At 42.7% G+C, this 24037-nt stretch overlaps 1 protein-coding gene across 1 annotated transcript; it reads left to right on the top strand.

The window, feature by feature from the left end:
* The first annotated feature begins 11147 nt into the window (after positions 1 to 11147).
* On the top strand, positions 11148 to 23795 carry LOC106599181 (calcium-activated potassium channel subunit beta-2). The gene is made up of 5 exons (XM_082973055.1): positions 11148 to 11326; positions 20889 to 21017; positions 21233 to 21403; positions 21782 to 21977; positions 22959 to 23795. Exons 1-5 carry the CDS (start codon positions 11148 to 11150, stop codon positions 23241 to 23243), a joined length of 960 nt encoding a protein of 319 aa, XP_082829181.1. The 3' UTR covers positions 23244 to 23795.
* The last annotated feature ends 242 nt before the right edge of the window (positions 23796 to 24037 follow it).

Raw genomic sequence — 24037 nt, 5'->3', positions numbered from 1 at the left:
TGAGGGTACAATATGTTATATATTGTCTACTATATATTACAAAATATATTGTTTACTATATATTACAAAATAAATTGTCTGCTATATATTACAAAATATATTGTTTACTATATATTACAAAATATATTGTCTACTATATATTACAAAATATATTGTGTACTATATATTACAAAATATATTGTCTACTATATATTACAAAATATATTGTCTACTATATATTACAAAATATATTGTCTACTATATATTACAAAATATATTGTCTACTATATTTTTAAGCAATAAGGCCCGAGGAGGTGAGGTATATGGCCAATATACCATGGCTAAGGGCTGTTCTTAACCACGGACGCAAAGCTGAGTCCCTGGACACAGCTCTTAGCCATGGTATATTGGCCATATACCACAAACCCCTGAAGTGCCTTATTCCTATTATAAACTGGTTACCAACGTAATTATAGCAGTAAAAATAAATGTTTTGTCATACCCATGGTATTACAGTCTGATATACCATGGCTGTCAGCCAATCAGTATTCAGGGCACGAACCACCCATTTTATAATACAAAATATACTGTCTACATTTTACAATGAAAGGTGTTGGTTGTGTGGGAGCTGGGAGGAATCAAAGCATATGTCTGGGATATGAAATTATGTATGTGAGGGGTTTGAATAGGAATAACAACACTTCCTGCTTACTTGTTGGTTGTGTGTGTGTGTGTGTGTGTGTGTGTGTGTGTGTGTGTGTGTGTGTGTGTGTGTGTGTGTGTGTGTGTGTGTGTGTGTGTGTGTGTGTGTGTGTGTGTGTGTGTGTGTTTGAGGGGGTTGATATTGCAGGACTATTAGATAAGGTTGCCAGGGATATGAGCACAGCGGTTAAACTTGGTTAAATATGCGGAGGACCTGTTAGCATTGTGTAATTGCTTGGATACAGCCACGCCAATGAAGCATTCGCCAGCTCCCTTGGCAACAGTAGTATTGCATACATTCTCTTTTAGTTTCTCTTTGAGTGTGTGTATGGGCTGGGCGGGGGTTGGAGAGGGAGGGAAAACAGGACAAATCCTTTAAAACAGAATAGATGTGTGTGTAACATTGCTATAGGCTACTGTGATTGGTCTCTTCCAGATACAGAAGAGTAGCTGTCGTCGCCCACTATTATAACATCCACACCATGACCAATGTCAGTGATGTGGCCCAGTGTCGACCTATTGACAACACTGTATCTAAAAATGAAGGGTTCCTTCAAAACCAAAGTCTACAGATTAACATATGTCATCATCTCAGTAATACCTGTACATACAGAATACTGCACATCCTCAGGCACAACATGGTGCATTATCCCCATCATCATGCTCATCCTGTCCCCAGCGGCTGCATGGGCCCAGTTCCAGTTAGAGACAGACTACTGCATGGGCCCAGTTCCAGCTAGAGTCAGACTACTGCATGGCTCCAGTTCCAGTTAGAGTCAGACTACTGCATGGCCCCAGTTCCAGCTAGAGTCAGACTACTGCATGGCTCCAGTTCCAGTTAGAGACAGACTACTGCATGGCTCCAGTTCCAGCTAGAGACAGACTACTGCATGGCTCCAGTTCCAGTTAGAGACAGACTACTGCATGGGCCCAGTTCCAGCTAGAGTCAGACTACTGCATGGCTCCAGTTCCAGTTAGAGTCAGACTACTGCATGGCCCCAGTTCCAGCTAGAGTCAGACTACTGCATGGCTCCAGTTCCAGTTAGAGACAGACTACTGCATGGCTCCAGTTCCAGCTAGAGACAGACTACTGCATGGCTCCAGTTCCAGCTAGAGACAGACTACTGCATGGCTCCAGTTCCAGCTAGAGTCAGACTACTGCATGGGCCCACTTCCAGCTAGAGTCAGACTACTGCATGGGCCCACTTCCAGCTAGAGACAGACTACTGCATGGCTCCAGTTCCAGCTAGAGTCAGACTACTGCATGGCTCCAGTTCCAGTTAGAGACAGACTACTGCATGGCTCCAGTTCCAGTTAGAGACAGACTACTGCATGGCTCCAGTTCCAGTTAGAGACAGACTACTGCATGGCTCCAGTTCCAGTTAGAGACAGACTACTGCATGGCTCCAGTTCCAGTTAGAGACAGACTACAGCATGGCTCCAGTTCCAGTTAGAGACAGACTACTGCATGGCTCCAGTTCCAGCTAGAGTCAGACTACTGCATGGCTCCAGTTCCAGTTAGAGACAGACTACTGCATGGGCCCACTTCCAGCTAGAGACAGACTACTGCATGGCTCCAGTTCCAGCTAGAGTCAGACTACTGCATGGCCCCAGTTCCAGCTAGAGACAGACTACTGCATGGCTCCAGTTCCAGCTAGAGACAGACTACTGCATGGCTCCAGTTCCAGTTAGAGACAGACTACTGCATGGCTCCAGTTCCAGTTAGAGACAGACTACTGCATGGCTCCAGTTCCAGTTAGAGACAGACTACTGCATGGCTCCAGTTCCAGTTAGAGACAGACTACTGCATGGCTCCAGTTCCAGTTAGAGACAGACTACTGCATGGCTCCAGTTCCAGCTAGAGACAGACTACTGCATGGCTCCAGTTCCAGTTAGAGACAGACTACAGCATGGCTCCAGTTCCAGTTAGAGACAGACTACTGCATGGCTCCAGTTCCAGTTAGAGACAGACTACTGCAAGGCTCCAGTTCCAGCTAGAGACAGACTACTGCATGGCCCCAGTTCCAGCTAGAGACAGACTACTGCATGGCTCCAGTTCCAGCTAGAGTCAGACTACTGCATGGCTCCAGTTCCAGTTAGAGACAGACTACTGCATGGCTCCAGTTCCAGTTAGAGACAGACTACTGCATGGCTCCAGTTCCAGTTAGAGACAGACTACTGCATGGCTCCAGTTCCAGTTAGAGACAGACTACTGCATGGCTCCAGTTCCAGCTAGAGACAGACTACTGCATGGCTCCAGTTCCAGTTAGAGACAGACTACTGCATGGCTCCAGTTCCAGCTAGAGACAGACTACTGCATGGCTCCAGTTCCAGTTAGAGACAGACTACTGCATGGCTCCAGTTCCAGTTAGAGACAGACTACTGCATGGCTCCAGTTCCAGCTAGAGTCAGACTACTGCATGGCTCCAGTTCCAGTTAGAGACAGACTACTGCATGGCTCCAGTTCCAGTTAGAGACAGACTACTGCATGGCTCCAGTTCCAGTTAGAGACAGACTACTGCATGGCTCCAGTTCCAGTTAGAGACAGACTACTGCATGGCTCCAGTTCCAGCTAGAGACAGACTACTGCATGGCTCCAGTTCCAGTTAGAGACAGACTACTGCATGGCTCCAGTTCCAGCTAGAGACAGACTACTGCATGGCTCCAGTTCCAGTTAGAGACAGACTACTGCATGGCTCCAGTTCCAGTTAGAGACAGACTACTGCATGGCTCCAGTTCCAGCTAGAGTCAGACTACTGCATGGCTCCAGTTCCAGTTAGAGACAGACTACTGCATGGCTCCAGTTCCAGTTAGAGACAGACTACTGCATGGCTCCAGTTCCAGTTAGAGACAGACTACTGCATGGCTCCAGTTCCAGTTAGAGACAGACTACTGCATGGCTCCAGTTCCAGTTAGAGACAGACTACTGCATGGCTCCAGTGCCTGCTTAGAACTAGTTATTTTTAACCCAACCAGGGGGAAACAAAGGGGAAGAATCAGCTTTCATCTTCCATTTCTCTATTGTTGTTTCACCTCCAAATCTGGCCCATGAAGAAAGCATCCGGTTCGTCTGCAATCCTTCTTCCTCTGTGGTGATTATGTTTAGGCCTGGTCACCTATACACAACAAATGCCCTTTCTTCTTTTTTTTCTCCCTGGGCTATATTGGGCCAGTGTTCCCACTGTTTCCTCGCTATGTGATGGGAATGGGGATGGTTATTTTCGGGCCTAATAGCGGAGGTCAGGATAAAAAAAGACATTGTTTTCCAATGGGCAGGCCCAACAAAGCAGATTCATACAGCTTTTTACAGCTCTTGAGGGAGGTTGTAATCTCCTATCACAGAGTAGACATTACACTGCTATCAGAGGGAGCTAAGTAGCTCATTAGGCAGGGGCTGACTGTCCCTTGGGAGGAGAGCTTGGAGGGAGAAGATGGGCGTATCATCAGAGGCTAGTAGTGAATAATAGTTATGGATGGAAGACCGGTAATGAGCTAATCAAAATCCACGATGGCTGCAAGGGGTTTGCAGAGGAATCCCCTAAGCATATCTACTGTATCTTATGGAGAAACAAGGAGAAGCCACTGAGGATTCCTTACAATGTCTTACTATAATGTGACTCTGGATAAATAGAAAAGTGATCAATCATTGCTTTGAGTTAATAAAAAATACTACAGCGTATAATAACCCATATACACAATATAGAATATATACACAATATATGCAGAATGTACATCATTTTATATATACTGAATTTTCACAACCAACATTCGCATACCCTAATGAAACAATAGATTTGCATATGCCATTTATTTAATTTGAAATGTTATCCACAAAGTTGTATAATAAACATATTTCAGTTTATAATCAGAGGATAATAACAGTAAATCCCCTGTGTGGGAAGCTGCTTTGCATTTTTCTGATTCTGTGGCAGCAGAGACACCTGGTGGCAAAACAGGAATATTATTTCCTGTTCGACAGCTGCAGACACACTACAAAAAAAAATTGCCATCCTAGCTGGAGGGGTGCTCTCATCTTATCTACGAACATAGACAGGGCTCTAACTCCTCTAGCTCCACAATGAAATAGGGTGCAGGCCAGGCAGCAGGCTGTTAGCCAGCCTGCCAGCTTAGTGGAGTCTGCCACTAGCACAGTCAGCGTAGTCAGCTCAGCTTTCCCCATTGAGACCGTGTCTGTGCCTCGATCTAGGTTGGGCAAAATTAAAAATGGCGGTGTTCGCTTTAGCAATCTCACTAGTATAAAGACCTCCTCCATTCCTGCCATTATTGAAAGAGATTGTGATACCTCACATCTCAAAATTGGGTTACTTAATGTTAGATCCCTCACTTCCAAGGCAGTTATAGTCAATGAACTAATCACTGATCATAATCTTGATGTGATTGGCCTGACTGAAACATGGCTTAAGCCTGATGAATTTACTGTGTTAACTGAGGCCTCACCCCCTGGTTACACTAGTGACCATACCCCCCGTGCATGAGCTTCTAGTCATGAAATCTATGCAGCCTACTCACTCACTTTTTATAGCTACTGTTTACAGGCCTCCTGGGCCATATGCAGTGTTCCTCACTGAGTTCCCTGAATTCCTATCGGATCTTGTAGTCATAGCAGATAATATTCAAATTTTTGGTGACTTTAACATTCACATGGAAAAGTCTACAGACCCACTCCAAAAGGCTTTTGGAGCCATCATCGACTCAGTGGGTTTTGTCCAACATGTCTCTGGACCTACTCACTGCCACAGTCATACTCTGGACCTAGTTTTGTCCCATGGAATAAATGTTGTGGATCTTAATGTTTTTCCTCATAATCCTGGACTATCGGACCACCATTTTATTACGTTTGCAATCGCAACAAATAATCTGCTCAGACCCCAACCAAGGAGCATTAAAAGTCGTGCTATAAATTCTCAGACAACCCAAAGATTCCTTGATGCCCTTCCAGACTGCCTCTGCCTACCCAAGGACGTCAGAGGACAAAAATCAGTTAACCACCTAACCGAGGAACTCAATTTAACCTTGCGCAATACCCTAGATGCAGTTGCACCCCTAAAAACTAAAAACATCTGTCATAAGAAACTAGCTCCCTGGTATACAGAAAATACACGAGCTCTGAAGCAAGCTTCCAGAAAATTGGAACGGAAATGGCGCCACACCAAACTGGAAGTCTTCCGACTAGCTTGGAAAGACAGTACCGTGCAGTATCGAAGAGCCCTCACTGCTGCTCGATCATCCTATTTTTCCAACTTAATTGAGGAAAATAAGAACAATCCGAAATTTCTTTTTGATACTGTCGCAAAGCTAACTAAAAAGCAGCCTTCGCAAATGGAGGATGGCTTTCACTTCAGCAGTAATACATTTATGAACTTCTTTGAGGAAAAGATCATGATCATTAGAAAGCAAATTACAGACTCCTCTTTAAATCTGGGTATTCCTCCAAAGCTCCATTGTCCTGAGTCTACACAACTCTGCCAGGACCTAGGATCAAGGGAGATACTAAAGTGTTTTAGTACTATATCTCTTGACACAATGATGAAAATAATCATGGCCTCCAAACCCTCAAGCTGCATACTGGACCCTATTCCAACTAAACTACTGAAAGAGCTGCTTCCTGTGCTTGGCCCTCCTATGTTGAACATAATAAACGGCTCTCTATCCACCGGATGTGTACCAAGCTCACTAAAAGTGGCAGTAATAAAGCCTCTCTTGAAAAAGCCGAATCTTGATCCAGAAATTATAAAAAACTATCGGCCTATATCGAATCTTCCATTCCTCTCAAAATTTTTTGAAAAAGCTGTTGCACAGCAACTCACTGCCTTCCTGAAGACAAACAATGTATACGAAACGCTTCAGTCTGGTTTTAGACCCCATCATAGCACTGAGACAGCACTTGTGAAGGTGGTAAATGACCTTTTAATGACGTCAGACCGAGGCTCTGCATCTGTCCTCGTGCTCCTAGATCTTAGTGCCACTTTTGATACCATCGATCACCACATTCTTTTGGAGAGATTGGAAACCCAAATTGGTCTACATGGACAAGTTCTGGCCTGGTTTAGATCTTATCTGTCGGAAAGATATCAGTTTGTCTCTGTGAATGGTATGTCCTCTGACAAATCAATTGTAAATTTCGGTGTTCCTCAAGGTTCCGTTTTAGGACCACTATTGTTTTCACTATATATTTTACCTCTTGGGGATGTCATTCGAAAACATAATGTTAAATTTCACTGCTATGCAGACGACACACAGCTGTACATTTCAATGAAACATGGTGAAGCCCCAAAATTGCCCTCGCTAGAAGCCTGTGTTTCAGACATAAAGAAGTGGATGGCTGCAAACTTTCTACTTTTAAACTCGGACAAAACAGAGATGCTTGTTCTAGGTCCCAAGAAACAAAGAGATCTTCTGTTGAATCTGACAATTAATCTGGATGGTTGTACAGTCGTCTCAAATAAAACTGTGAAGGACCTCGGCGTTACTCTGGACCCTGATCTCTCTTTTGAAGAACATATCAAGACTGTTTCAAGGACAGCTTTTTTCCATCTACGTAACATTGCAAAAATCAGAAACTTTCTGTCCAAAAATGACGCAGAAAAATTAATCCATGCTTTTGTTACTTCTAGGCTGGACTACTGCAATGCTCTACTTTCCGGCTACCCGGATAAAGCACTAAATAAACTTCAGTTAGAAGGCTGCTAGAATCCTGACTAGAACCAAAAAATTTGATCATATTACTCCAGTGCTAGCCTCCCTACACTGGCTTCCTGTTAAGGCAAGGGCTGATTTCAAGGTTTTACTGCTAACCTACAAAGCATTACATGGGCTTGCTCCTACCTATCTTTACGATTTGGTCCTGCCGTACATACCTACACGTACGCTACGGTCACAAGACGCAGGCCTCCTAATTGTCCCTAGAATTTCTAAGCAAACGGCTGGAGGTAGGGCTTTCTCCTATAGAGCTCCATTTTTATGGAATGGTCTGCCTACCAATGTGAGAGACGCAGACTCAGTCTCAACCTTTAAGTCTTTACTGAAGACTTATCTCTTCAGTAGGTCCTATGATTAAGTATAGTCTGGCCCAGGAGTGTGAAGGTGAACGGAAAGGCTGGAGCAACCAACCGCCCTTGCTGTCTCTGCCTTGCCGGTTCCCCTCTTCCACTCGGATTCTCTGCCTCTAACCCTTTTACAGGGGCTGAGTCACTGGCTTACTGGTGTTCTTCCATGCCGTCCATGGGAGGGGTGCGTCACTTGAGTGGGTTGAGTCACTGACGTGGTCTTCCTGTCTGGGTTGGCGCCCCCCCTTGGGTTGTGCCATGGCGGAGATCGTTGTGGGCTATACTCGGCCTTGTCTTAGGACGGTAAGTTGGTGGTTGGAGACATCCCTCTAGTGGTGTGGGGGCTGTGCTTTGGGTTGGTACCGGGAATGGGTTGGTACCGGGACTTGTCTATCAGTTTTTCATGAATGGAGTGAGGCTTGGATCGTATTCAATAATTGAGTCTTTTGCAGTTTTGTGGAGAAAAAAAAAAAACTTATTGAACAATCAAATCCCAATTTACTTAAAAACGAATTGAAAAATGTATTGCCCCTGGATGTGCCCTTATCCACACGTGTCACTTAAAAAACACATGCATCTCCAGCATTTTATACAACAGTATGATACAAAATAAGGCATTTCGTTATATCCTGCCTGTTTGGCCCTGTCCGGGGGTATCATCGGATGGGGCCACAGTGTCTTCTGATCCCTCCTGTCTCAGCCTCCAGTATTTATGCTGCAGTAGTTTATGTGTCGGGGGGCTAGGGTCAGTCTGTTACATCTGGAGTACTTCTCTTGTCTTATCCGGTGTCCTGTGTGAATTTAAATATGCTCTCTCTAATTCTCTCTTTCTCTCTTTCTCTCTTTCTGTCTTTCTCTCGGAGGACCTGAGCCCTAGGACCATGCCTCAGGACTACCTGGTATGATGACTCCTTGCTGTCCCCAGTCCACCTGGCCGTGCTGCTGCTCCAGTTTCAACTGTTCTGCCTGCGGCTATGGAACCCTGACCTGTTCACCGGACGTGCTTGTTGCACCCTCGACAACTACTATGATTATTATTATTTGACCATGCTGGTCATTTATGAACATTTTAACATTTTAACATCTTGACCATGTTCTGTTATAATATCCACCCTGCACAGCCAGAAGAGGACTGGCCACCCCTCATAGCCTGGTTCCTCTCTAGGTTTCTTCCTAGGTTTTTGGCCTTTCTAGGGAGTTTTTCCTAGGGAGTTTTTCCTAGCCAAAATCTCACTTAGGACCCCCAAAAGACTAGTAGCCGGCCCGGGTTAAATTCCTTCTGATGGTCCTGAATGATCTCCTCTGGTCCTAGATTATTATATCAGTATTCCAGCAAGATTTCACAGTAAATTGTTGTCTGATGTGCAAATGCACAAGGCAACAAGAAACATTCCAAAAGATGTTGTAACTTGTGGGATGTGTTACATGTTAATTAAAATAACAAGATCATGTATTGTCAGAGCTGCCCATGTTACACTGGATGACAGGTTTTATGACACTGAATGACACAGACACAATAAATGATAAATGTGACAACATTCAGACAATAAGAAATTGTGTCAACCATTTACTTTTACATATCTAATTTGCCACTACGTAAAGATACTACCCAGTTTAGAGTTGGGAAAGACACGGAGAGGGCATGTTGAAGCTATCCATAGGGAGTCTATTTACACTGAGGGTTATGATAAAACAACACCAAAATATGATGCATGCCGTTTGTATTGTTTCATATAAACACTTTGACTGATCATATGATATTTGATATATGTACTGTATGTCATGCCAACACGATTACTCAGTACTATCCGATTCCCATTCTTCACTCTGTACACCTTTGGTTGTGAAATTCCACTACCCACTGGGCACACCATGTCATTTCAATGTGGAAATGTGGGTAGTTTTTGGTTGAGATGATGATCAATGAGATTTCCTCAGCACTACAGCCAGCCATGCCCTCCTCAGCACTACAGACAGCCATGCCCTCCTCAGCACTGCAGACAGCCATGCCCTCCTCAGCACTACAGACAGCCATGCCCTCCTCAGCACTGCAGACAGCCATGCCCTCCTCAGCACTACAGCCAGCCATGCCCTCCTCAGCACTACAGACAGCCATGCCCTCCTCAGCACTACAGACAGCCATGCCCTCCTCAGCACTACAGACAGCCATGCTCTCCTCAGCACTACAGACAGCCATGCCCTCCTCAGCACTACAGACAGCCATGCCCTCCTCAGCACTACAGACAGCCATGCCCTCCTCAGCACTGCAGACAGCCATGCCCTCCTCAGCACTGCAGACAGCCATGCCCTCCTCAGCACTACAGACAGCCATGCCCTCCTCAGCACTGCAGACAGCCATGCCCTCCTCAGCACTGCAGACAGCCATGCCCTCCTCAGCACTACAGACAGCCATGCCCTCCTCGGCACTGCAGACAGCCATGCCCTCCTCAGCACTACAGCCAGCCATGCCCTCCTCAGCACTGCAGCCAAGGGGATGACAGATTTGCAGCCTGACCAGCAACCACCAGCACTCTAGCCTGCTAAACCTCAGCCTAGAGACTGCCAGACAGCCATCTGACACTCCAGCTAGTGGTTCTCCTGGACCAGCCATCACCAGACTCAACGCTGGTCCTTACCAGCCATCACCTGACTCAACACTGGTCCCTACCAGCCATCACCGGACTCAACACTGGTCCCTACCAGCCATCACCAAACACAACGCTGGTCCCTACCATCCATCACCGGACTCAACGCTGGTCCCTACACTGCCTGCTGCACTTGCAGATTTTACATTTACATTTGAGTCATTAAGCAGACACTCTTATACAGAGCGACTTATAGGAGCAATTAAGAGCGACTTATAGGAGCAATTTTTCACCTAGTTGTCTTGGAGATTCAAACCAGCAACCTTTCATTTACTGGCCCAACGCCGTTAACCCCTAGGCTACCTGCTGGGCCTGGACCTGATACCAAAACCCACTCTCCAGCCAGAGTCCCAACTGGCGTCCCATCCAGCACCCGAGCCTCCAGTATCTCTCCTGGACCTGCCATCGTCAGACCCGACCACAGTTCTGGCTCCAATGTCCACCGCTCTCCTCAAAGACCTTTCCAGCCCTAATCTGGGCCCACATGCCGACCCAGTACCAGCTCTGGGTCCGATGTCCGGCCCTGTCCTGGACTCACAGACCGACTCAGATCCAGTCCTGGGTCCAATGTCCGGCCCTGCCCTTGGCTCATCAGCTGACCAAGCGTCACTCCAGAGTCCATTGTCTTCACCGGCCCCTGAGAACACATCACTGCTAGACCCACAACCAGCACTGGGTCTAATGTTCAGCCCTACTCTCAGGATGGTGCCAGATCTAGGGCCAGCCCTGGGCCTGCCTCCGGCTCCCAACCTGCATGACCATCCAGCCCCCACGGAGAGCCACCAGCAACTTGTCCCTCACTGCCCACTCCATCCATGTCACTGAAGGGGTGGCGACATGGGTCGGCGGGACTTCCACCTCAGCCAGTGACTTACAACTACTGGCCTTCACAGGGCGGGAACTAAGGACACACAGCCGTGCCCACACAAGAGGGTTTTACTGAGGTCCATTTTGGGGCGGCTGTGAAAAACCCTCCCTCTCTCTGGCCCATATGGTGGTGGTCTTTTTCAAAAACTGTTACATTACTTTGTAACTTTAGTCTATTTACTGTATTACAAAAGTCATATCAAATTGCATTAGGTCGACAGTGCAACCAAATATCAACATTTAAAGGAGATATATCTAATGCTTGTATAGTTCCATCTGAGCCACTGCTTTGTCCTATTCTTTAGCTTTTATTTTTGGTTTAGTTGGAGACGTGAATCCAACATATAATTTGTTAACTTGTCGACTAGTTAATAGACTATTTACTGTACTTCAAAATTTATATTGAATTGTGTTGTATATTGAGATGTATATTTTGTGCCACTGTCACATCCTGGCCAGTAAAAGGGGTTATTTGTCATTGTAGTTGGTCAGGGCGTGGCAGGGGGTGTTTGTTTTGTGTGGTTGGGTATTGTGGGTTTAGGTTCTAGTTTTCTTATTTCTATGTTTATCTAGCTTTTCTAGTTCTATGTGAGTTTTGTCAATGACCTCCAATTAGAGTCAGCCGGTTGTTGTTGTCTCTAATTGGAGGCCATATTTAGTTGTGTGTGTTTTCACTGGGTTTTGTAGGTGCTTGTTTCTAGTATAGTCTATGCACCTTACTGGACTGTTTTTGTCGTTTGTTTTGTATTGATTAAGTGTTTTCTTTAATAAATAAGAGGATGAGCACTTTACCCGCTGCGTTTTGGTCCCCCTTCAATGACGAGTGTTACAGCCACTGAATTAGTCTGACTTTAATTCCAGTTTGTCTACAAATTAATAATTGATATCTCAACCAAAAATGTGCTTTAAATAAAGTTTTATTTGATTTAGTCCTATTGTTTAACTTTGATCCAGCATATTCATAATTAACTTGAAGATTAAATTTGACATCAACCAAAGCTTGAAACCCTAGGTCTATATGTGTTGCCTATTTTAAGTTGAATCCTGGGTTGAATTGAAACAATAGTGGTTGATGACTTCGCAAATGCTATATAGGCCTAAATAGTATCATTGGTGATATATGAATTTTAGAGAGTATGGTTATATTTAATTTGCTCTGTTAAAACTACCCTTTGGAATGACTTTGACAGTAACAGTGAATTTATTTAGTTATAAAAATACCTCTCAATATTCATTCTCATGGTACCATATTGGTAATAATCAGAGACAAATATCAAAGTTAAGCAGGTTTGGGTTTGGTTAGAACCCTGGATGGGAGACCAAATAAATTGCTGTAGATAAATGCACTCCTCACTAGGAGGTGCTGCCCAGTCTGTTGTTTTTAACATTGAAGAGCTGACATTGTTTCAAAGGTACAAATTCAACATATTGCGTACAAGATTTGTCTACGTTGAAAATTGGTTACCATGATGACATAATTCTGTGGTTGAAATTTCACCCTCAAAACAACAGTTTACTACATTGATGACTTTTTCCAATCCAATGTATTTTCCACATAGATTCCATGTCACAATACGTTGACAAATTATGTTGAAACAACGTTGATTCAACCAGTTTGTGCCCAATGTGTAGTTTATTCTGCTTCATGCTGGGAGCACTGCGATTGAGCACGTGTCTTTCAATGGAGCATATGGCTTTCAGTGGAGCACGTGTCTTTCAGTGGAGCATATGGCTTTCAGTGGAGCACGTGTCTTTCAGTGGAGCATATGGCTTTCAGTGGAGCACGTGTCTTTCAGTGGAGCACGTGTCTTTCAGTGGAGCACGTGTCTTTCAGTGGAGCATGTGCCTTTTTAAAGACTAAACACTGGGACACCTGGCCACAGAGCAATAACCACTCGAAGGACATGGCTGAAAATACAACCTGAGATATTGTCTAAGAAGCAGATGTTGTCATCCCCAAGCAGTCAGAGGCAGATTATTAGCATTGGCCAGCTTTGAAATGCATTGTGGCCTGTGGTGAGTGTAAAAATGCAAGGCCTTATGGTGAGACTTACCACGCACTAAACTGTGGACTATCAAAGACAATTTCCCAGAGGGGTTGTAACCAAAGAAATAAACCCTATAACTAACATCATTATCACTCACTTTCCTTTGCTTATGATTAATATGCCATGGCAACTCAAACTCATGTGTCACGGCTGTTCGAAGGAGCGGACCAAGATGCAGCGTTTTCGTAGTTCCACATATTTATTAAAAGTGAAACCGAATGCAATACACTAATAACTTGAAACCAACAAACTGTGACGCAGAGAGGACAACACACTACTCAAAAGACAATAACCCACAAACCACAATGAGAAAAACCCCTACTTAAATATGATCTCTAATCAGAGGCAATGAGGATCAGCTACCTCCAATTAGAGATCAACCCCAAAAAATCACAACATAGAAATAGACAAACTAGAACCTAAACATTGAAATAGAAAACATAGATAAACCAAAAACACCCCCTGTCACGCCCTGCCCTACACTACTATAGAAAATTACATCTTACTAGGGTCAGGACGTGACATCATGTGTAATGTCAACCCAAATGTCATGTCAACTCAAACTCATTTGTCTTGTCCAGTCAAACTCATGTGTAATGTCAACTCAAACTCATATGTCATGTCAACTCAATCTCATATGTCATGTCAACTCAAACTCATGTGTAATGTCAACTCAATATTATGTGTAATGTCAACTCAAACTCGTGTAATGTTAACTCAAACTCATATTTAACGTCAACTCAAACTCATATGTAATGTCAACTCAATATTATGTGTAATGTCAACTCAAACTCATATGTAATGTCAACTCAATATTATGTGTAATGTCAACTCAAACTCATATTTAACGTCAACTCAAACTCATATGTAATGTCAACTCAATATTATGTGTAATGTCAACTCAAACTCATGGGTAATGTCAACTCAATATTATGTGTAATGTCAACTCAAACTCATATTTAATATCAACTCAATATTATGTGTAATGTCAACTCAAACTCATGGGTAATGTCAACTCAATATTATGTGTATTGTCAACTCAAACTCATATTTAATGTCAACTCAAACTCATATGTAATGTCAACTCAATATTATGTGTAATGTCAACTCAAACTCATGGGTAATGTCAACTCAATATTATGTGTAATGTCAACTCAAACTCATATTTAATGTCAACTCAATATTATGTGTAATGTCAATTCAAACTCATGGGTAATGTCAACTCAAACTCACATTTAATATCAACTCAATATTATGTGTAATGTCAACTCAAACTCATATTTAATGTCAACTCAATATTATGTGTAATGTCAACTCAAACTCATATTTAATGTCAACTCAAACTCATATTTAATGTCAACTCAAACTCATATTTAATGTCAACTTAAACTCATATTTCATGTCAACTCAAACTCATGTGTAATGTCAACTCAATATTATGTGTAATGTCAACTTAAACTCTTATGTAATGTCAACTCAATATTATGTGTAATGTCAACTCAATATTATGTGTAATGTCAACTCAATATTATGTGTAATGTCAACTCAATATTATGTGTAATGTCAACTCAATATTATGTGTAATGTCAACTCAAACTCATTGGTTGCTGATGTAAGTGTATTTCAAGCATACTTTGAACATCACATTTAACAAGCGAAAAGTACAAGTTGGAAAATTGACATTTATAACACTTTCTAATGGTATGACATGAATAAAAGCATCAACACATCAACAGAGACTGACACTGAGACATTCAACAAATTCAGAGGTGTGGTGATTATACTGTAATACAAAACTCAAAGTTGGGAAAGCATTTAAGAGTAGTAAATAACCTAAGTAAAGTAGCATGGAGTTTGTCACACAAGGTCAGCAGCGTTAGGAGGACATGGGAATGCAGAGAGATAATGGGAATGCAGAGAGGTACAGGAACCGTTACATTATTCAATAACATGGAGGATGTATAGGCTTATCCTTAATTACGCTCTCAAAATGGTGGTCACTGTGAAACGTATGCAACCATCTATAACCAATATGTTCTTCTCCATGTTTATGTGTAGGGGGCTCTATGATGGTGTGAGGGCAGAATTTGGGATGAGCTGTTGTAACTTCTCAAGGGGACATGTCCTGTGTTGGACTGTGATGTCAAGCCTTTCATAGACTCCTGGTATGTCTGCACCCTAACACAAGGCCATTGTGTTCCGGAACATTTTCTTATATAAAGAACTGTTGTGTAAACAATATGATTGTATCGTCACCTCCCACAATATAAGAGACATGGAACCATTTACTCTTTGAGTTCTTCCCTGTGAAACCAGAGGTACATCTCCACTGCAGCTGCTTGTACTAAAGATTTTTCTATTATATAATTAAATAGTCTCTGATTTAATCTTTGGATCTAATTTTCCACAACAATGGTTAGTTGAATACTGACTCACATTTTCTCCAGTAAGTCCTGAAATGAATATATATAGATTACGGAGACGTAAGTGAGGGTGAGGGTGCTCTCGAGCGGCAAGATGTTCTTTACCATTCGACCATCAGATTTGCCACCAATGCTCCTTATAGGACACATCACTGCACTCTATACTCCTCTGTAAACTGGTCATCTCTGTATACCCATCGCAAGACCCACTGGTTGATGCTTATTTATCAAACCCTCTTTTCTGAGATATCTACTACAGCCCTCATCCTCCACATACAATACCCGTTCTGCCAGTCACATTCTGTTAAAGGTCCCCAAAGCACACACATCCCTGGGTCGCTCCTCTTTTCAGTTTGCTGCAGCTAGCGACTGGAACGAACTGCAACAAACACTCAAACGGGACAGTTTTATCTCCATCTCTTCATTCAAAGACTTAATCATGGACACTCTTACTGACAGTTGTGGTTGGTTCGCGTGATGTAATATTCTCTTTACCTTCATGCCTTTGTGCTGTTGTCTGTGCCCAATAATGTTTGTATCATGATTTGTGCTGCTACCATGTTGTGCTGCTGCCATGTTGTGTTGCTACCATGTTGTTGTCATGTGGTGTTGCTACCATGCTGTGTTGTGATGTGTTGCTGCCATGCTATGGTGTTGTCTTAGATCTTTCTTTATGTAGTGTTGTGTTGTCTCTCTTGTCGTGATGTGTGTTTTGTCCTATATTTGTTTTTTTAATTCCAGCCCCCGTCCCCGTAGGAGGCCTTTTGTCTTTTGGTAGGCCGTCATTGTAAATAAGAATTTGTTCTTAACTGACTTGCCTAGTTAAATAAAGGTTAAAAAATATAAAAATATATATACAGTACCAGTCAAAAGTTTGGACACACCTACACATTCAAGGATTTTTTCTTGATTTTTACTATTTTCGACATTGTAGAATAATAGTGAAGACATCAAAACTATGAAATAACACATATGGAATCATGTAGTAACCAACAAGTGGTAAACAAATTCCTCAAAGTAGCCACCCTTTGCCTTGATGACAGCTTTGCACACTCTTAGCATTCTCTCAACCAGCTTCATGAGGTTGTCACCTGGAATGCATTTCAATTAACAGGTGTGCCTTGTTAAAAGTTAATTTGTGGAATGTCTTGCCTTTCTTTCCGATCATAGATACAATTTGACTACATAGGCCTACAAACATTTACAATGAATAGAAAAATCACAATAATCACAAGAATGGCTTCAGATCAAAGTCTACGTTGAGACCGAAGGGAGAAAGAGTCCTTAAATTAAAGATCCAGGCAGCCTCTCATTTTAACAATAAATTGTCGAGGCCACCCCCTCTCCTAGGAAGGGTGACATGTTCGACGCCGATATAACGAAATCGAGGGGTTTGCTTCCAAAAAGTGGGCCGCAACTGGTAAGTTGGGTTTTTGCGCCTAATGGTGCTACGATGCTAACATCTGCTAACAATGTGTATGTGACCAATAAAATTTGATTTGATTTGACTTGTCCCGAAGCTACTCCTGCATTGTCTTGGATGTCTGCTTAGGGTCATTGTCCTGTTGGAAGATGGACTTTCACCCCAGTTGGAGGTGCTGAACGCTCTGGAGTAGGTTTTCATCAAGGATCTCTCTGTAGTTTGCTCCGTTCATCTCCCTCGATACTGACTAGTCTCCCAGTCCCAGCCACTGAAAAACATCCCCACAGCATGATGCTGTCACCACCATGCTTCACAGTAGGGAGGGTGCCAAGTTTCCTCCAGACGTGACACCTGGCATTCAGGCCAAAGAGTTCAATCTTGGTTTCATCAGACCAGAGAATCCTGTTTCTCATGGTCTAAGAGTCTTTCGGTGCCTTTTGGCGGGCTGTCGTGTGCTAAAGACCATGGCCCTGGCTGCTGCCCAATTGAATATGCATGGGACTTTTAATGGCAGAAAGCTGTGTGCTATTGAGTGGAATGCTCAGTGACCATGATTCAGTGTGCCAGCCTTGGCAAGTTGTTGATGTGAGAGGACACAATGAGTTTGTGTTGACAGGGGTTGCATTCATATGGTTCATGCTCCAGGAGCTACGTCTTTCATGACAAGTTCATCGACATTAACACCTTTTATCCATGCTCATCTATCATCCTGTCTCACCTTATTAACGTTTCTTTGTGTTCCAAAATGAGATGTTTGTTTAGCTGGTGGCGCTGCACCTGAATGTCCACTATATTAAAGGAACACTTCTGTCCTATTCAAGTCATTTGTTCTTCTTCCTGGTTATGGTGGATCACTACTACATACTTATTGATGTCGTAGGATAAATACTTTGTCGTTCCTTTTGAATTGTATAAACCAAATAATATTTTGTCAACAACTTGGCTTTCACACGTAGTGAATTTGACAGCAGTCATGCAACAGAGGTAGGCTTTCTTTTGCTCCATCTCTATCTTTGAGTTTTCACACATAGTGAATTTGACGTCAAAGTTATGCAACACATTTAGGCTTTCTGTCTTTGAGTTGCACACCTATCTTGAAACAACAGTAGAGTATGTTTTATCACGTGTCTCTGCGATGGTACACATTAAAGCTATGTTTCTACCAGTAGTGTTCTCCTTCAGTGTTGTTTCCATGACACGAAAGTGGGCAAGAGTGGTCATAAGCGGGTTGACTGAAGATTTACGGAGAAGAAATACAATGAATTACCATCATTAATCTAAATTAATGTTACAGTTGACAATCTGTCATTGAGTATGATTCATGCCATTTCATTCCTTGATATATAATCTAAGAAATCGCTATTGAGCAAAATGTATAACTACTGTTGATCTGTCTATCTAGTAGTCGAAAATAACTTAAAAATAAATCTTATGTAGTAATGGCACAATATAATGGGTAGTTAACAGCATATTTAACAGGGTAGTTAACAGGGTAGTTAACAGGGTAGTTAGAGGGTAGTTAACAGGGTAGTTGACAGGGTAGTTGACAGGGTAGTTAACAGGGTAGTTAACAGCATATTTAACAGCGTAGTTAACAGGGTAGTTACCAGGGTAGTTAACAGGGTAGTTGACAGGGTAGTTAACAGCATATTTAACAGTGTAGTTAACAGGGTAGTTAACAGGGTAGTTGACAGGGTAGTTAACAGGGTAGTTAACAGGGTAGTTAACAGGGTAGTTAACAGCATATTTAACAGTGTAGTTAACAGGGTAGTTAACAGGGTAGTTAACAGCATATTTAACAGCATATTTAACAGGGTTAAATGCTGTTAACTACAGGGTAGTTGACAGCGTAGTTAACAGGGTAGTTGACAGGGTAGTTAACAGCATATTTAACAGTGTAGTTAACAGGGTAGTTAACAGCATATTTAACAGCATATTTAACAGGGTAGTTAACAGCATATTTAACAGGGTAGTTAACAGCATATTTAACAGCATATTTAACAGCATATTTAACAGGGTAGTTAACAGGGTAGTTAACAGCATATTTAACAGTGTAGTTAACAGGGTAGTTAACAGCATATTTAACAGTGTAGTTAACAGGGTAGTTAACAGCATATTTAGCAGTGTAGTTAACAGGGTAGTTGACAGGGTAGTTAACAGCGTAGTTAACAGCATATTTAACAGCATATTTAACAGCATATTTAACAGGGTAGTTAACAGGGTAGTTAACAGCATATTTAACAGTGTAGTTAACAGGGTAGTTAACAGGGTAGTTGACAGGGTAGTTAACAGCATATTTAACAGCGTAGTTAACAGGGTAGTTAACAGGGTAGTTAACAGCGTAGTTAACAGCATATTTAACAGTGTAGTTGACAGGGTAGTTAACAGGGTAGTTAACAGGGTAGTTAACAGGGAAGTTAACAGGGTAGTTAACAGGGTAGTTAACAGCATATTTAACAGTGTAGTTAACAGGGTAGTTAACAGGGTAGTTAACAGCATATTTAACAGTGTAGTTAACAGGGTAGTTAACAGTGTAGTTAACAGCATATTTAACAGCATATTAAACAGGGTAGTTGACAGGGTAGTTACAGCATATTTAACAGCGTAGTTAACAGGGTAGTTAACAGGGTAGTTAACAGCGTAGTTAACAGGGTAGGTAACAGGGTAGTTAACAGGGTCGTTAACAGGGTAGTTAGCATATTGAACAGCGTAGTTAACAGGGTAGTTGACAGGGTAGTTAACAGCATATTTAACAGTGTAGTTAACAGGGTAGTTAACAGTGTAGTTAACAGCATATTTAACAGGGTAGTTGACAGGGTAGTTACAGCATATTTAACAGCGTAGTTAACAGGGTAGTTAACAGGGTAGTTAACAGCGTAGTTAACAGGGTAGTTAACAGGGTAGTTAACAGGGTAGTTAACAGGGTTGTTAACAGTGTAGTTAGCATATTGAACAGCGTAGTTAACAGGGTAGTTGACAGGGTAGTCAACAGGGTAGTTGACAGGGTAGTTAACAGCGTAGTTAACAGGGTAGTTAACAGGGTAGTTAACAGGGTAGTTAACAGGGTCGTTAACAGGGTAGTTAGCATATTGAACAGCGTAGTTAACAGGGTAGTTGACAGGGTAGTTAACAGGGTAGTTGACAGGGTAGTTAACAGCGTAGTTAACAGGGTAGTTAACAGCGTTGTCAACAGGGTAGCGACAGGGTAGTTAACAGGGTAGTAACAGGGTAGTTGACAGCATATTTAACAGCGTAGTTGACAGGGTAGTTAACAGGGTAGTTTCCCAAATTCGATCCTCAAATTTATTTTTAACACTACACAGCTGATTCAAATGATCAAAGCTTAAAGATTAGTTGATTATTTGAATAAGCCATGTAGTGCTAGGAAAAAAATAAAGAAAAAAACGTGCACCCCTTGGGGTCGCGAGGACCGAGTTTGGGAAACCCTGCCGTAGTATATCTCATTGCCAACTGTCCAGCAAGTTGAACTGTTGGGGATTGTCTGAGCACAAACAGGTATATAGAATAGAGCAGTGATTCCCAACCAGGGGTGCTTAGCCTATCCACAGGGGTACTTGAGAAGACTCATGAAACCATAGGCCTACTGGTAAAATGCACATGAGGGGGTACTTCAGGGGTACTCCGGTAAGAGCAAAATTCAGCTGGTGGTACAGTAACCAAAAAAGGTTGGGAACCACTGGTCTAGAGTAATAACAGACTGTTATTTTGTGCAGGTCATTCCATCAGTCTTTTTGCACCGCTTCTTCTGTGAGAAGAGGAGGTCGTGGGACATCTGGAAAGAGGTTCTTTGTGACAGGTGCCAAAAGTGCGAGATGGGCAGCATCAGGAGGAGGAGCGACGAGGTACACTGTCACTCTTAAAAACACTATTTTAATCATTCATTTTAATATATTTTATGCTGACATGCAGTGGGGGTTCCTCCAAGAAGGAAACAGATAATGGTTCTCCTGATTTAAATTGAGAAAAATGTCAACTGATTCAACAAACTAAAAAAATCATTTTTGTAAAATGAATTGAAATGGACTTGACCCCAACACTGGCCTGACCACTACCTCAGGTCCATCTACCAGAAATTCCGAGATGTTGACCTGCTGGACAAGAAGAAGACGGTGACAGCTATGAAGGCTGGGGAGGACCGGGCTATTCTCCTAGGCCTGGGCATGGTCATTGCGTCGGCCATGATGTACTTTGTCCTGGGCATCACTGTACTGCGCTCCTATGCAGACAGGTACTGGACTATCAATCTGACAGTGGATTGTTTTGTGTGTATTTTGTACTTTTGGGTGGACTCTGCTTTCGCTCATTCTGAAAGACTGCAATTCAATCAATCTGCCTTTGTAGTGTTGATGCGGTATGTTTGTTTGTCAGTCTTTTCTGTGTGCAAGTCACTGCACAGCATGCCACAGTATTATGGAGGGTTATCAGCGCCAATTCTAAAATGCAATGCTTAAATGCTAAATTGAAATGTGAAAATTACGCATCTACCTCTCTACCTGGTATTTTTACACCCCGACATCTTTCTGAAATTTTATTTGAATACAGAGAAAAATGCCACTGTGTAAATCCTACAATAGCCTTGAATTATTACCTTTATCTCTCCGTATAGTGTGTGGACAGAGGGGAGTGTCTGTATCGTGCTCAACTCCACCATCACGGCAGACATGAACTGCTCTTACAGCTGTGGCTTGGACTGCTGGAGAGGCTCCAAGTACCCCTGTCTGCAGGTCTACGTCAGTGTCAACACCACGGGCAGGGTCAGCCGCTTATCCCACAATGAGGAGAGCTGGGACGCCAACTTTGAGGTGAACGGAGGGTCAGAATGGAGGTTGTAAAAGACTCGATAGCGTATGTTGACACGGGGCTTGTGATATGCTGACCACACCGCTCGCGTTGAAAGATATATGTACACATACATGTTATTCAATAATTTCATCTAATCTGCTTGCGTGCGTCAACGAGCGTCTGAGTAGCCAGGCGCTAAAATAGAACTAAGTTCTATTTTTGATGCTTGATACACTGCAAGTCCCCCCTCTCCCATCTCCTCATTGGTTTTTAGGAGCATATACCCACGTGGGTGATTGAAAGATGAACTGAGGTCCACACTCCAGTCCAATTGGTGGTGGTAATGCACTTTAAAGTTGGTTGCCAACCGCCATATAAAGTCCACAGAAGAAGAAGAAGACTGAAGGAGGAGAGTTTTACTACAAAATAACTAGGTTTCCCCTTTTATCTGTGAATTAATTGTCAGAGAATAGAACACATGATTTTGAGTGATTCAAAATGGGTAAAAATTCTACAAAGATTCTGAAAAAAAGGACCTTGTGCATTTCATGTAAAATAACCACGCAGTGTTTATATCCCATGACAAATTAGCTAGCAACAGCAAGCTAGCTAGCTAAATGGCCCTGAATGTTTCATGTGTTTGATCTGTTCCCAAATGAATATGGTTGGTTCAGAGTTCATTTTGATATTTCAACCTGCGTGTTCTGATTGCATCTGGTGGGGATGGACAAAATCACACGCGGACGCATGCGCGTGCCCTGTCTAGCCGGCATGTGAGCTAGCAGGCCTGCTTCTTCTTGTTCAGGTGGTCTGGGAAACTCCTAGCCCTATTCATGACTCATGATGTGCTATGTACCTGTTTCTCTCAACAGGAACAAATGTTTACAAATAAATATTTATGTTGAGTATAAAAGGATGCTTACTAAGCCTGTAGGTTATGTATGCATGCTGAAAGCCCCCGAACTAACATCAATGTCACCCACCCACTTTTCTATTTCCAGTGTTTCTACGTGCCAAAGTGCCAGAAGGACACCAATGCCATGCACCACATTATCGTGAACATCTCAGAGCGCCTGAAGCCACATCACCAGGTCCTGTGCTACTACGACCCCAGCGACCAGCAGGAGAGTGCCCTCCTGACCCGGCAGTACGGCCACAGTCCCGTCTTCCACTCGCTCTTCTGGCCCTCCTGTATGCTCACGGGGGGCACTGCCATCATCTTCATGGTCAAACTCACCCAGTACCTCTCCATTATGTGCGAGCAAGTAATCAAGATCGAAAGGTGAAGCTTGCTGGCGTGGCAGCTGAGAGCGTCAAACATGGCCGCCAGTCCGGACAGATGATGACATGAAAGGGATTGTTTCAACCGAAACAGGTGGCTGGACTGGCTTCTGTTGTGAAACTGACATCTTGGAAAGCAGATAAATGAATGAACAACCCCTGTTGCCTGGAATGCAACTTGCATGTTTTCTTACTGAATATGTAAGGTAGAGGTAGAATATGAAGAATCGAATGGGGAAAATGCTGAATGACACCATCAACATATTTTAGGGCTCAGCTATAGCTTATATTATTTATAGTAAATACCATTTTATTGTTCAGTCTGTCATACAGAACTGTCATACAGAAAAAGCATTGTCTTGTGTTGCTCTGATGACAACCCCAGGAAAGCTGCAAACTCCATTCTGTTTATTTTTAATACATTTTGCTCTGTATGCAATAAATTGACCTCTCAAAACATATACATGCACTTATGCCTTCCCATGGTGAGGCATATCAAAATGAAATAAATCATTTAATGGTGAATCAAGTAATTGTTTACAAATGATGCAACTGTAATAAACCCTACATTCTTGTTCAGAAATTCCTTCCTTTGAGGGCATTTGGCATAACAGCCTTTGAGCCTTTCCTTGCTTGAGAAGAACTTCACACCTGGCTTTGCATAAGACTGGCTTTGGATAGAAAATACATTTCATGGCTGCGTTAATCACATCTTTGATATTGTCGGTTTCACTGTTCTCCCTTGTTATGACACACGTGTTGTTTGCTTGGCCAACTGCCCGCTTCCATCTCCCTCTTA

The sequence above is a fragment of the Salmo salar genome, chromosome 03 (genome assembly GCF_965601325.2).
Source record: "Salmo salar chromosome 03, fSalSal1, whole genome shotgun sequence".
NCBI classification, from domain to species: domain Eukaryota; kingdom Metazoa; phylum Chordata; class Actinopteri; order Salmoniformes; family Salmonidae; genus Salmo; species Salmo salar.
The sequence above is the reverse complement of the archived record's forward strand: the minus strand, read 5'-3'. Positions and strand labels throughout refer to the sequence as shown.

Excerpts from the sequence above, each read along its gene's own strand:
- LOC106599181 (XM_082973055.1), top strand. The coding sequence starts at position 11,148 with ATGACCATCCAGCCCCCACGGAGAGCCACCAGCAACTTGTCCCTCACT. Across the intron at positions 11,327-20,888 it reads AGCCGTGCCCACACAAGAGG|GTCATTCCATCAGTCTTTTT; the intron begins GTTTTACTGAGG and ends TATTTTGTGCAG. Across the intron at positions 21,404-21,781 it reads CTGCGCTCCTATGCAGACAG|TGTGTGGACAGAGGGGAGTG; the intron begins GTACTGGACTAT and ends CTCTCCGTATAG.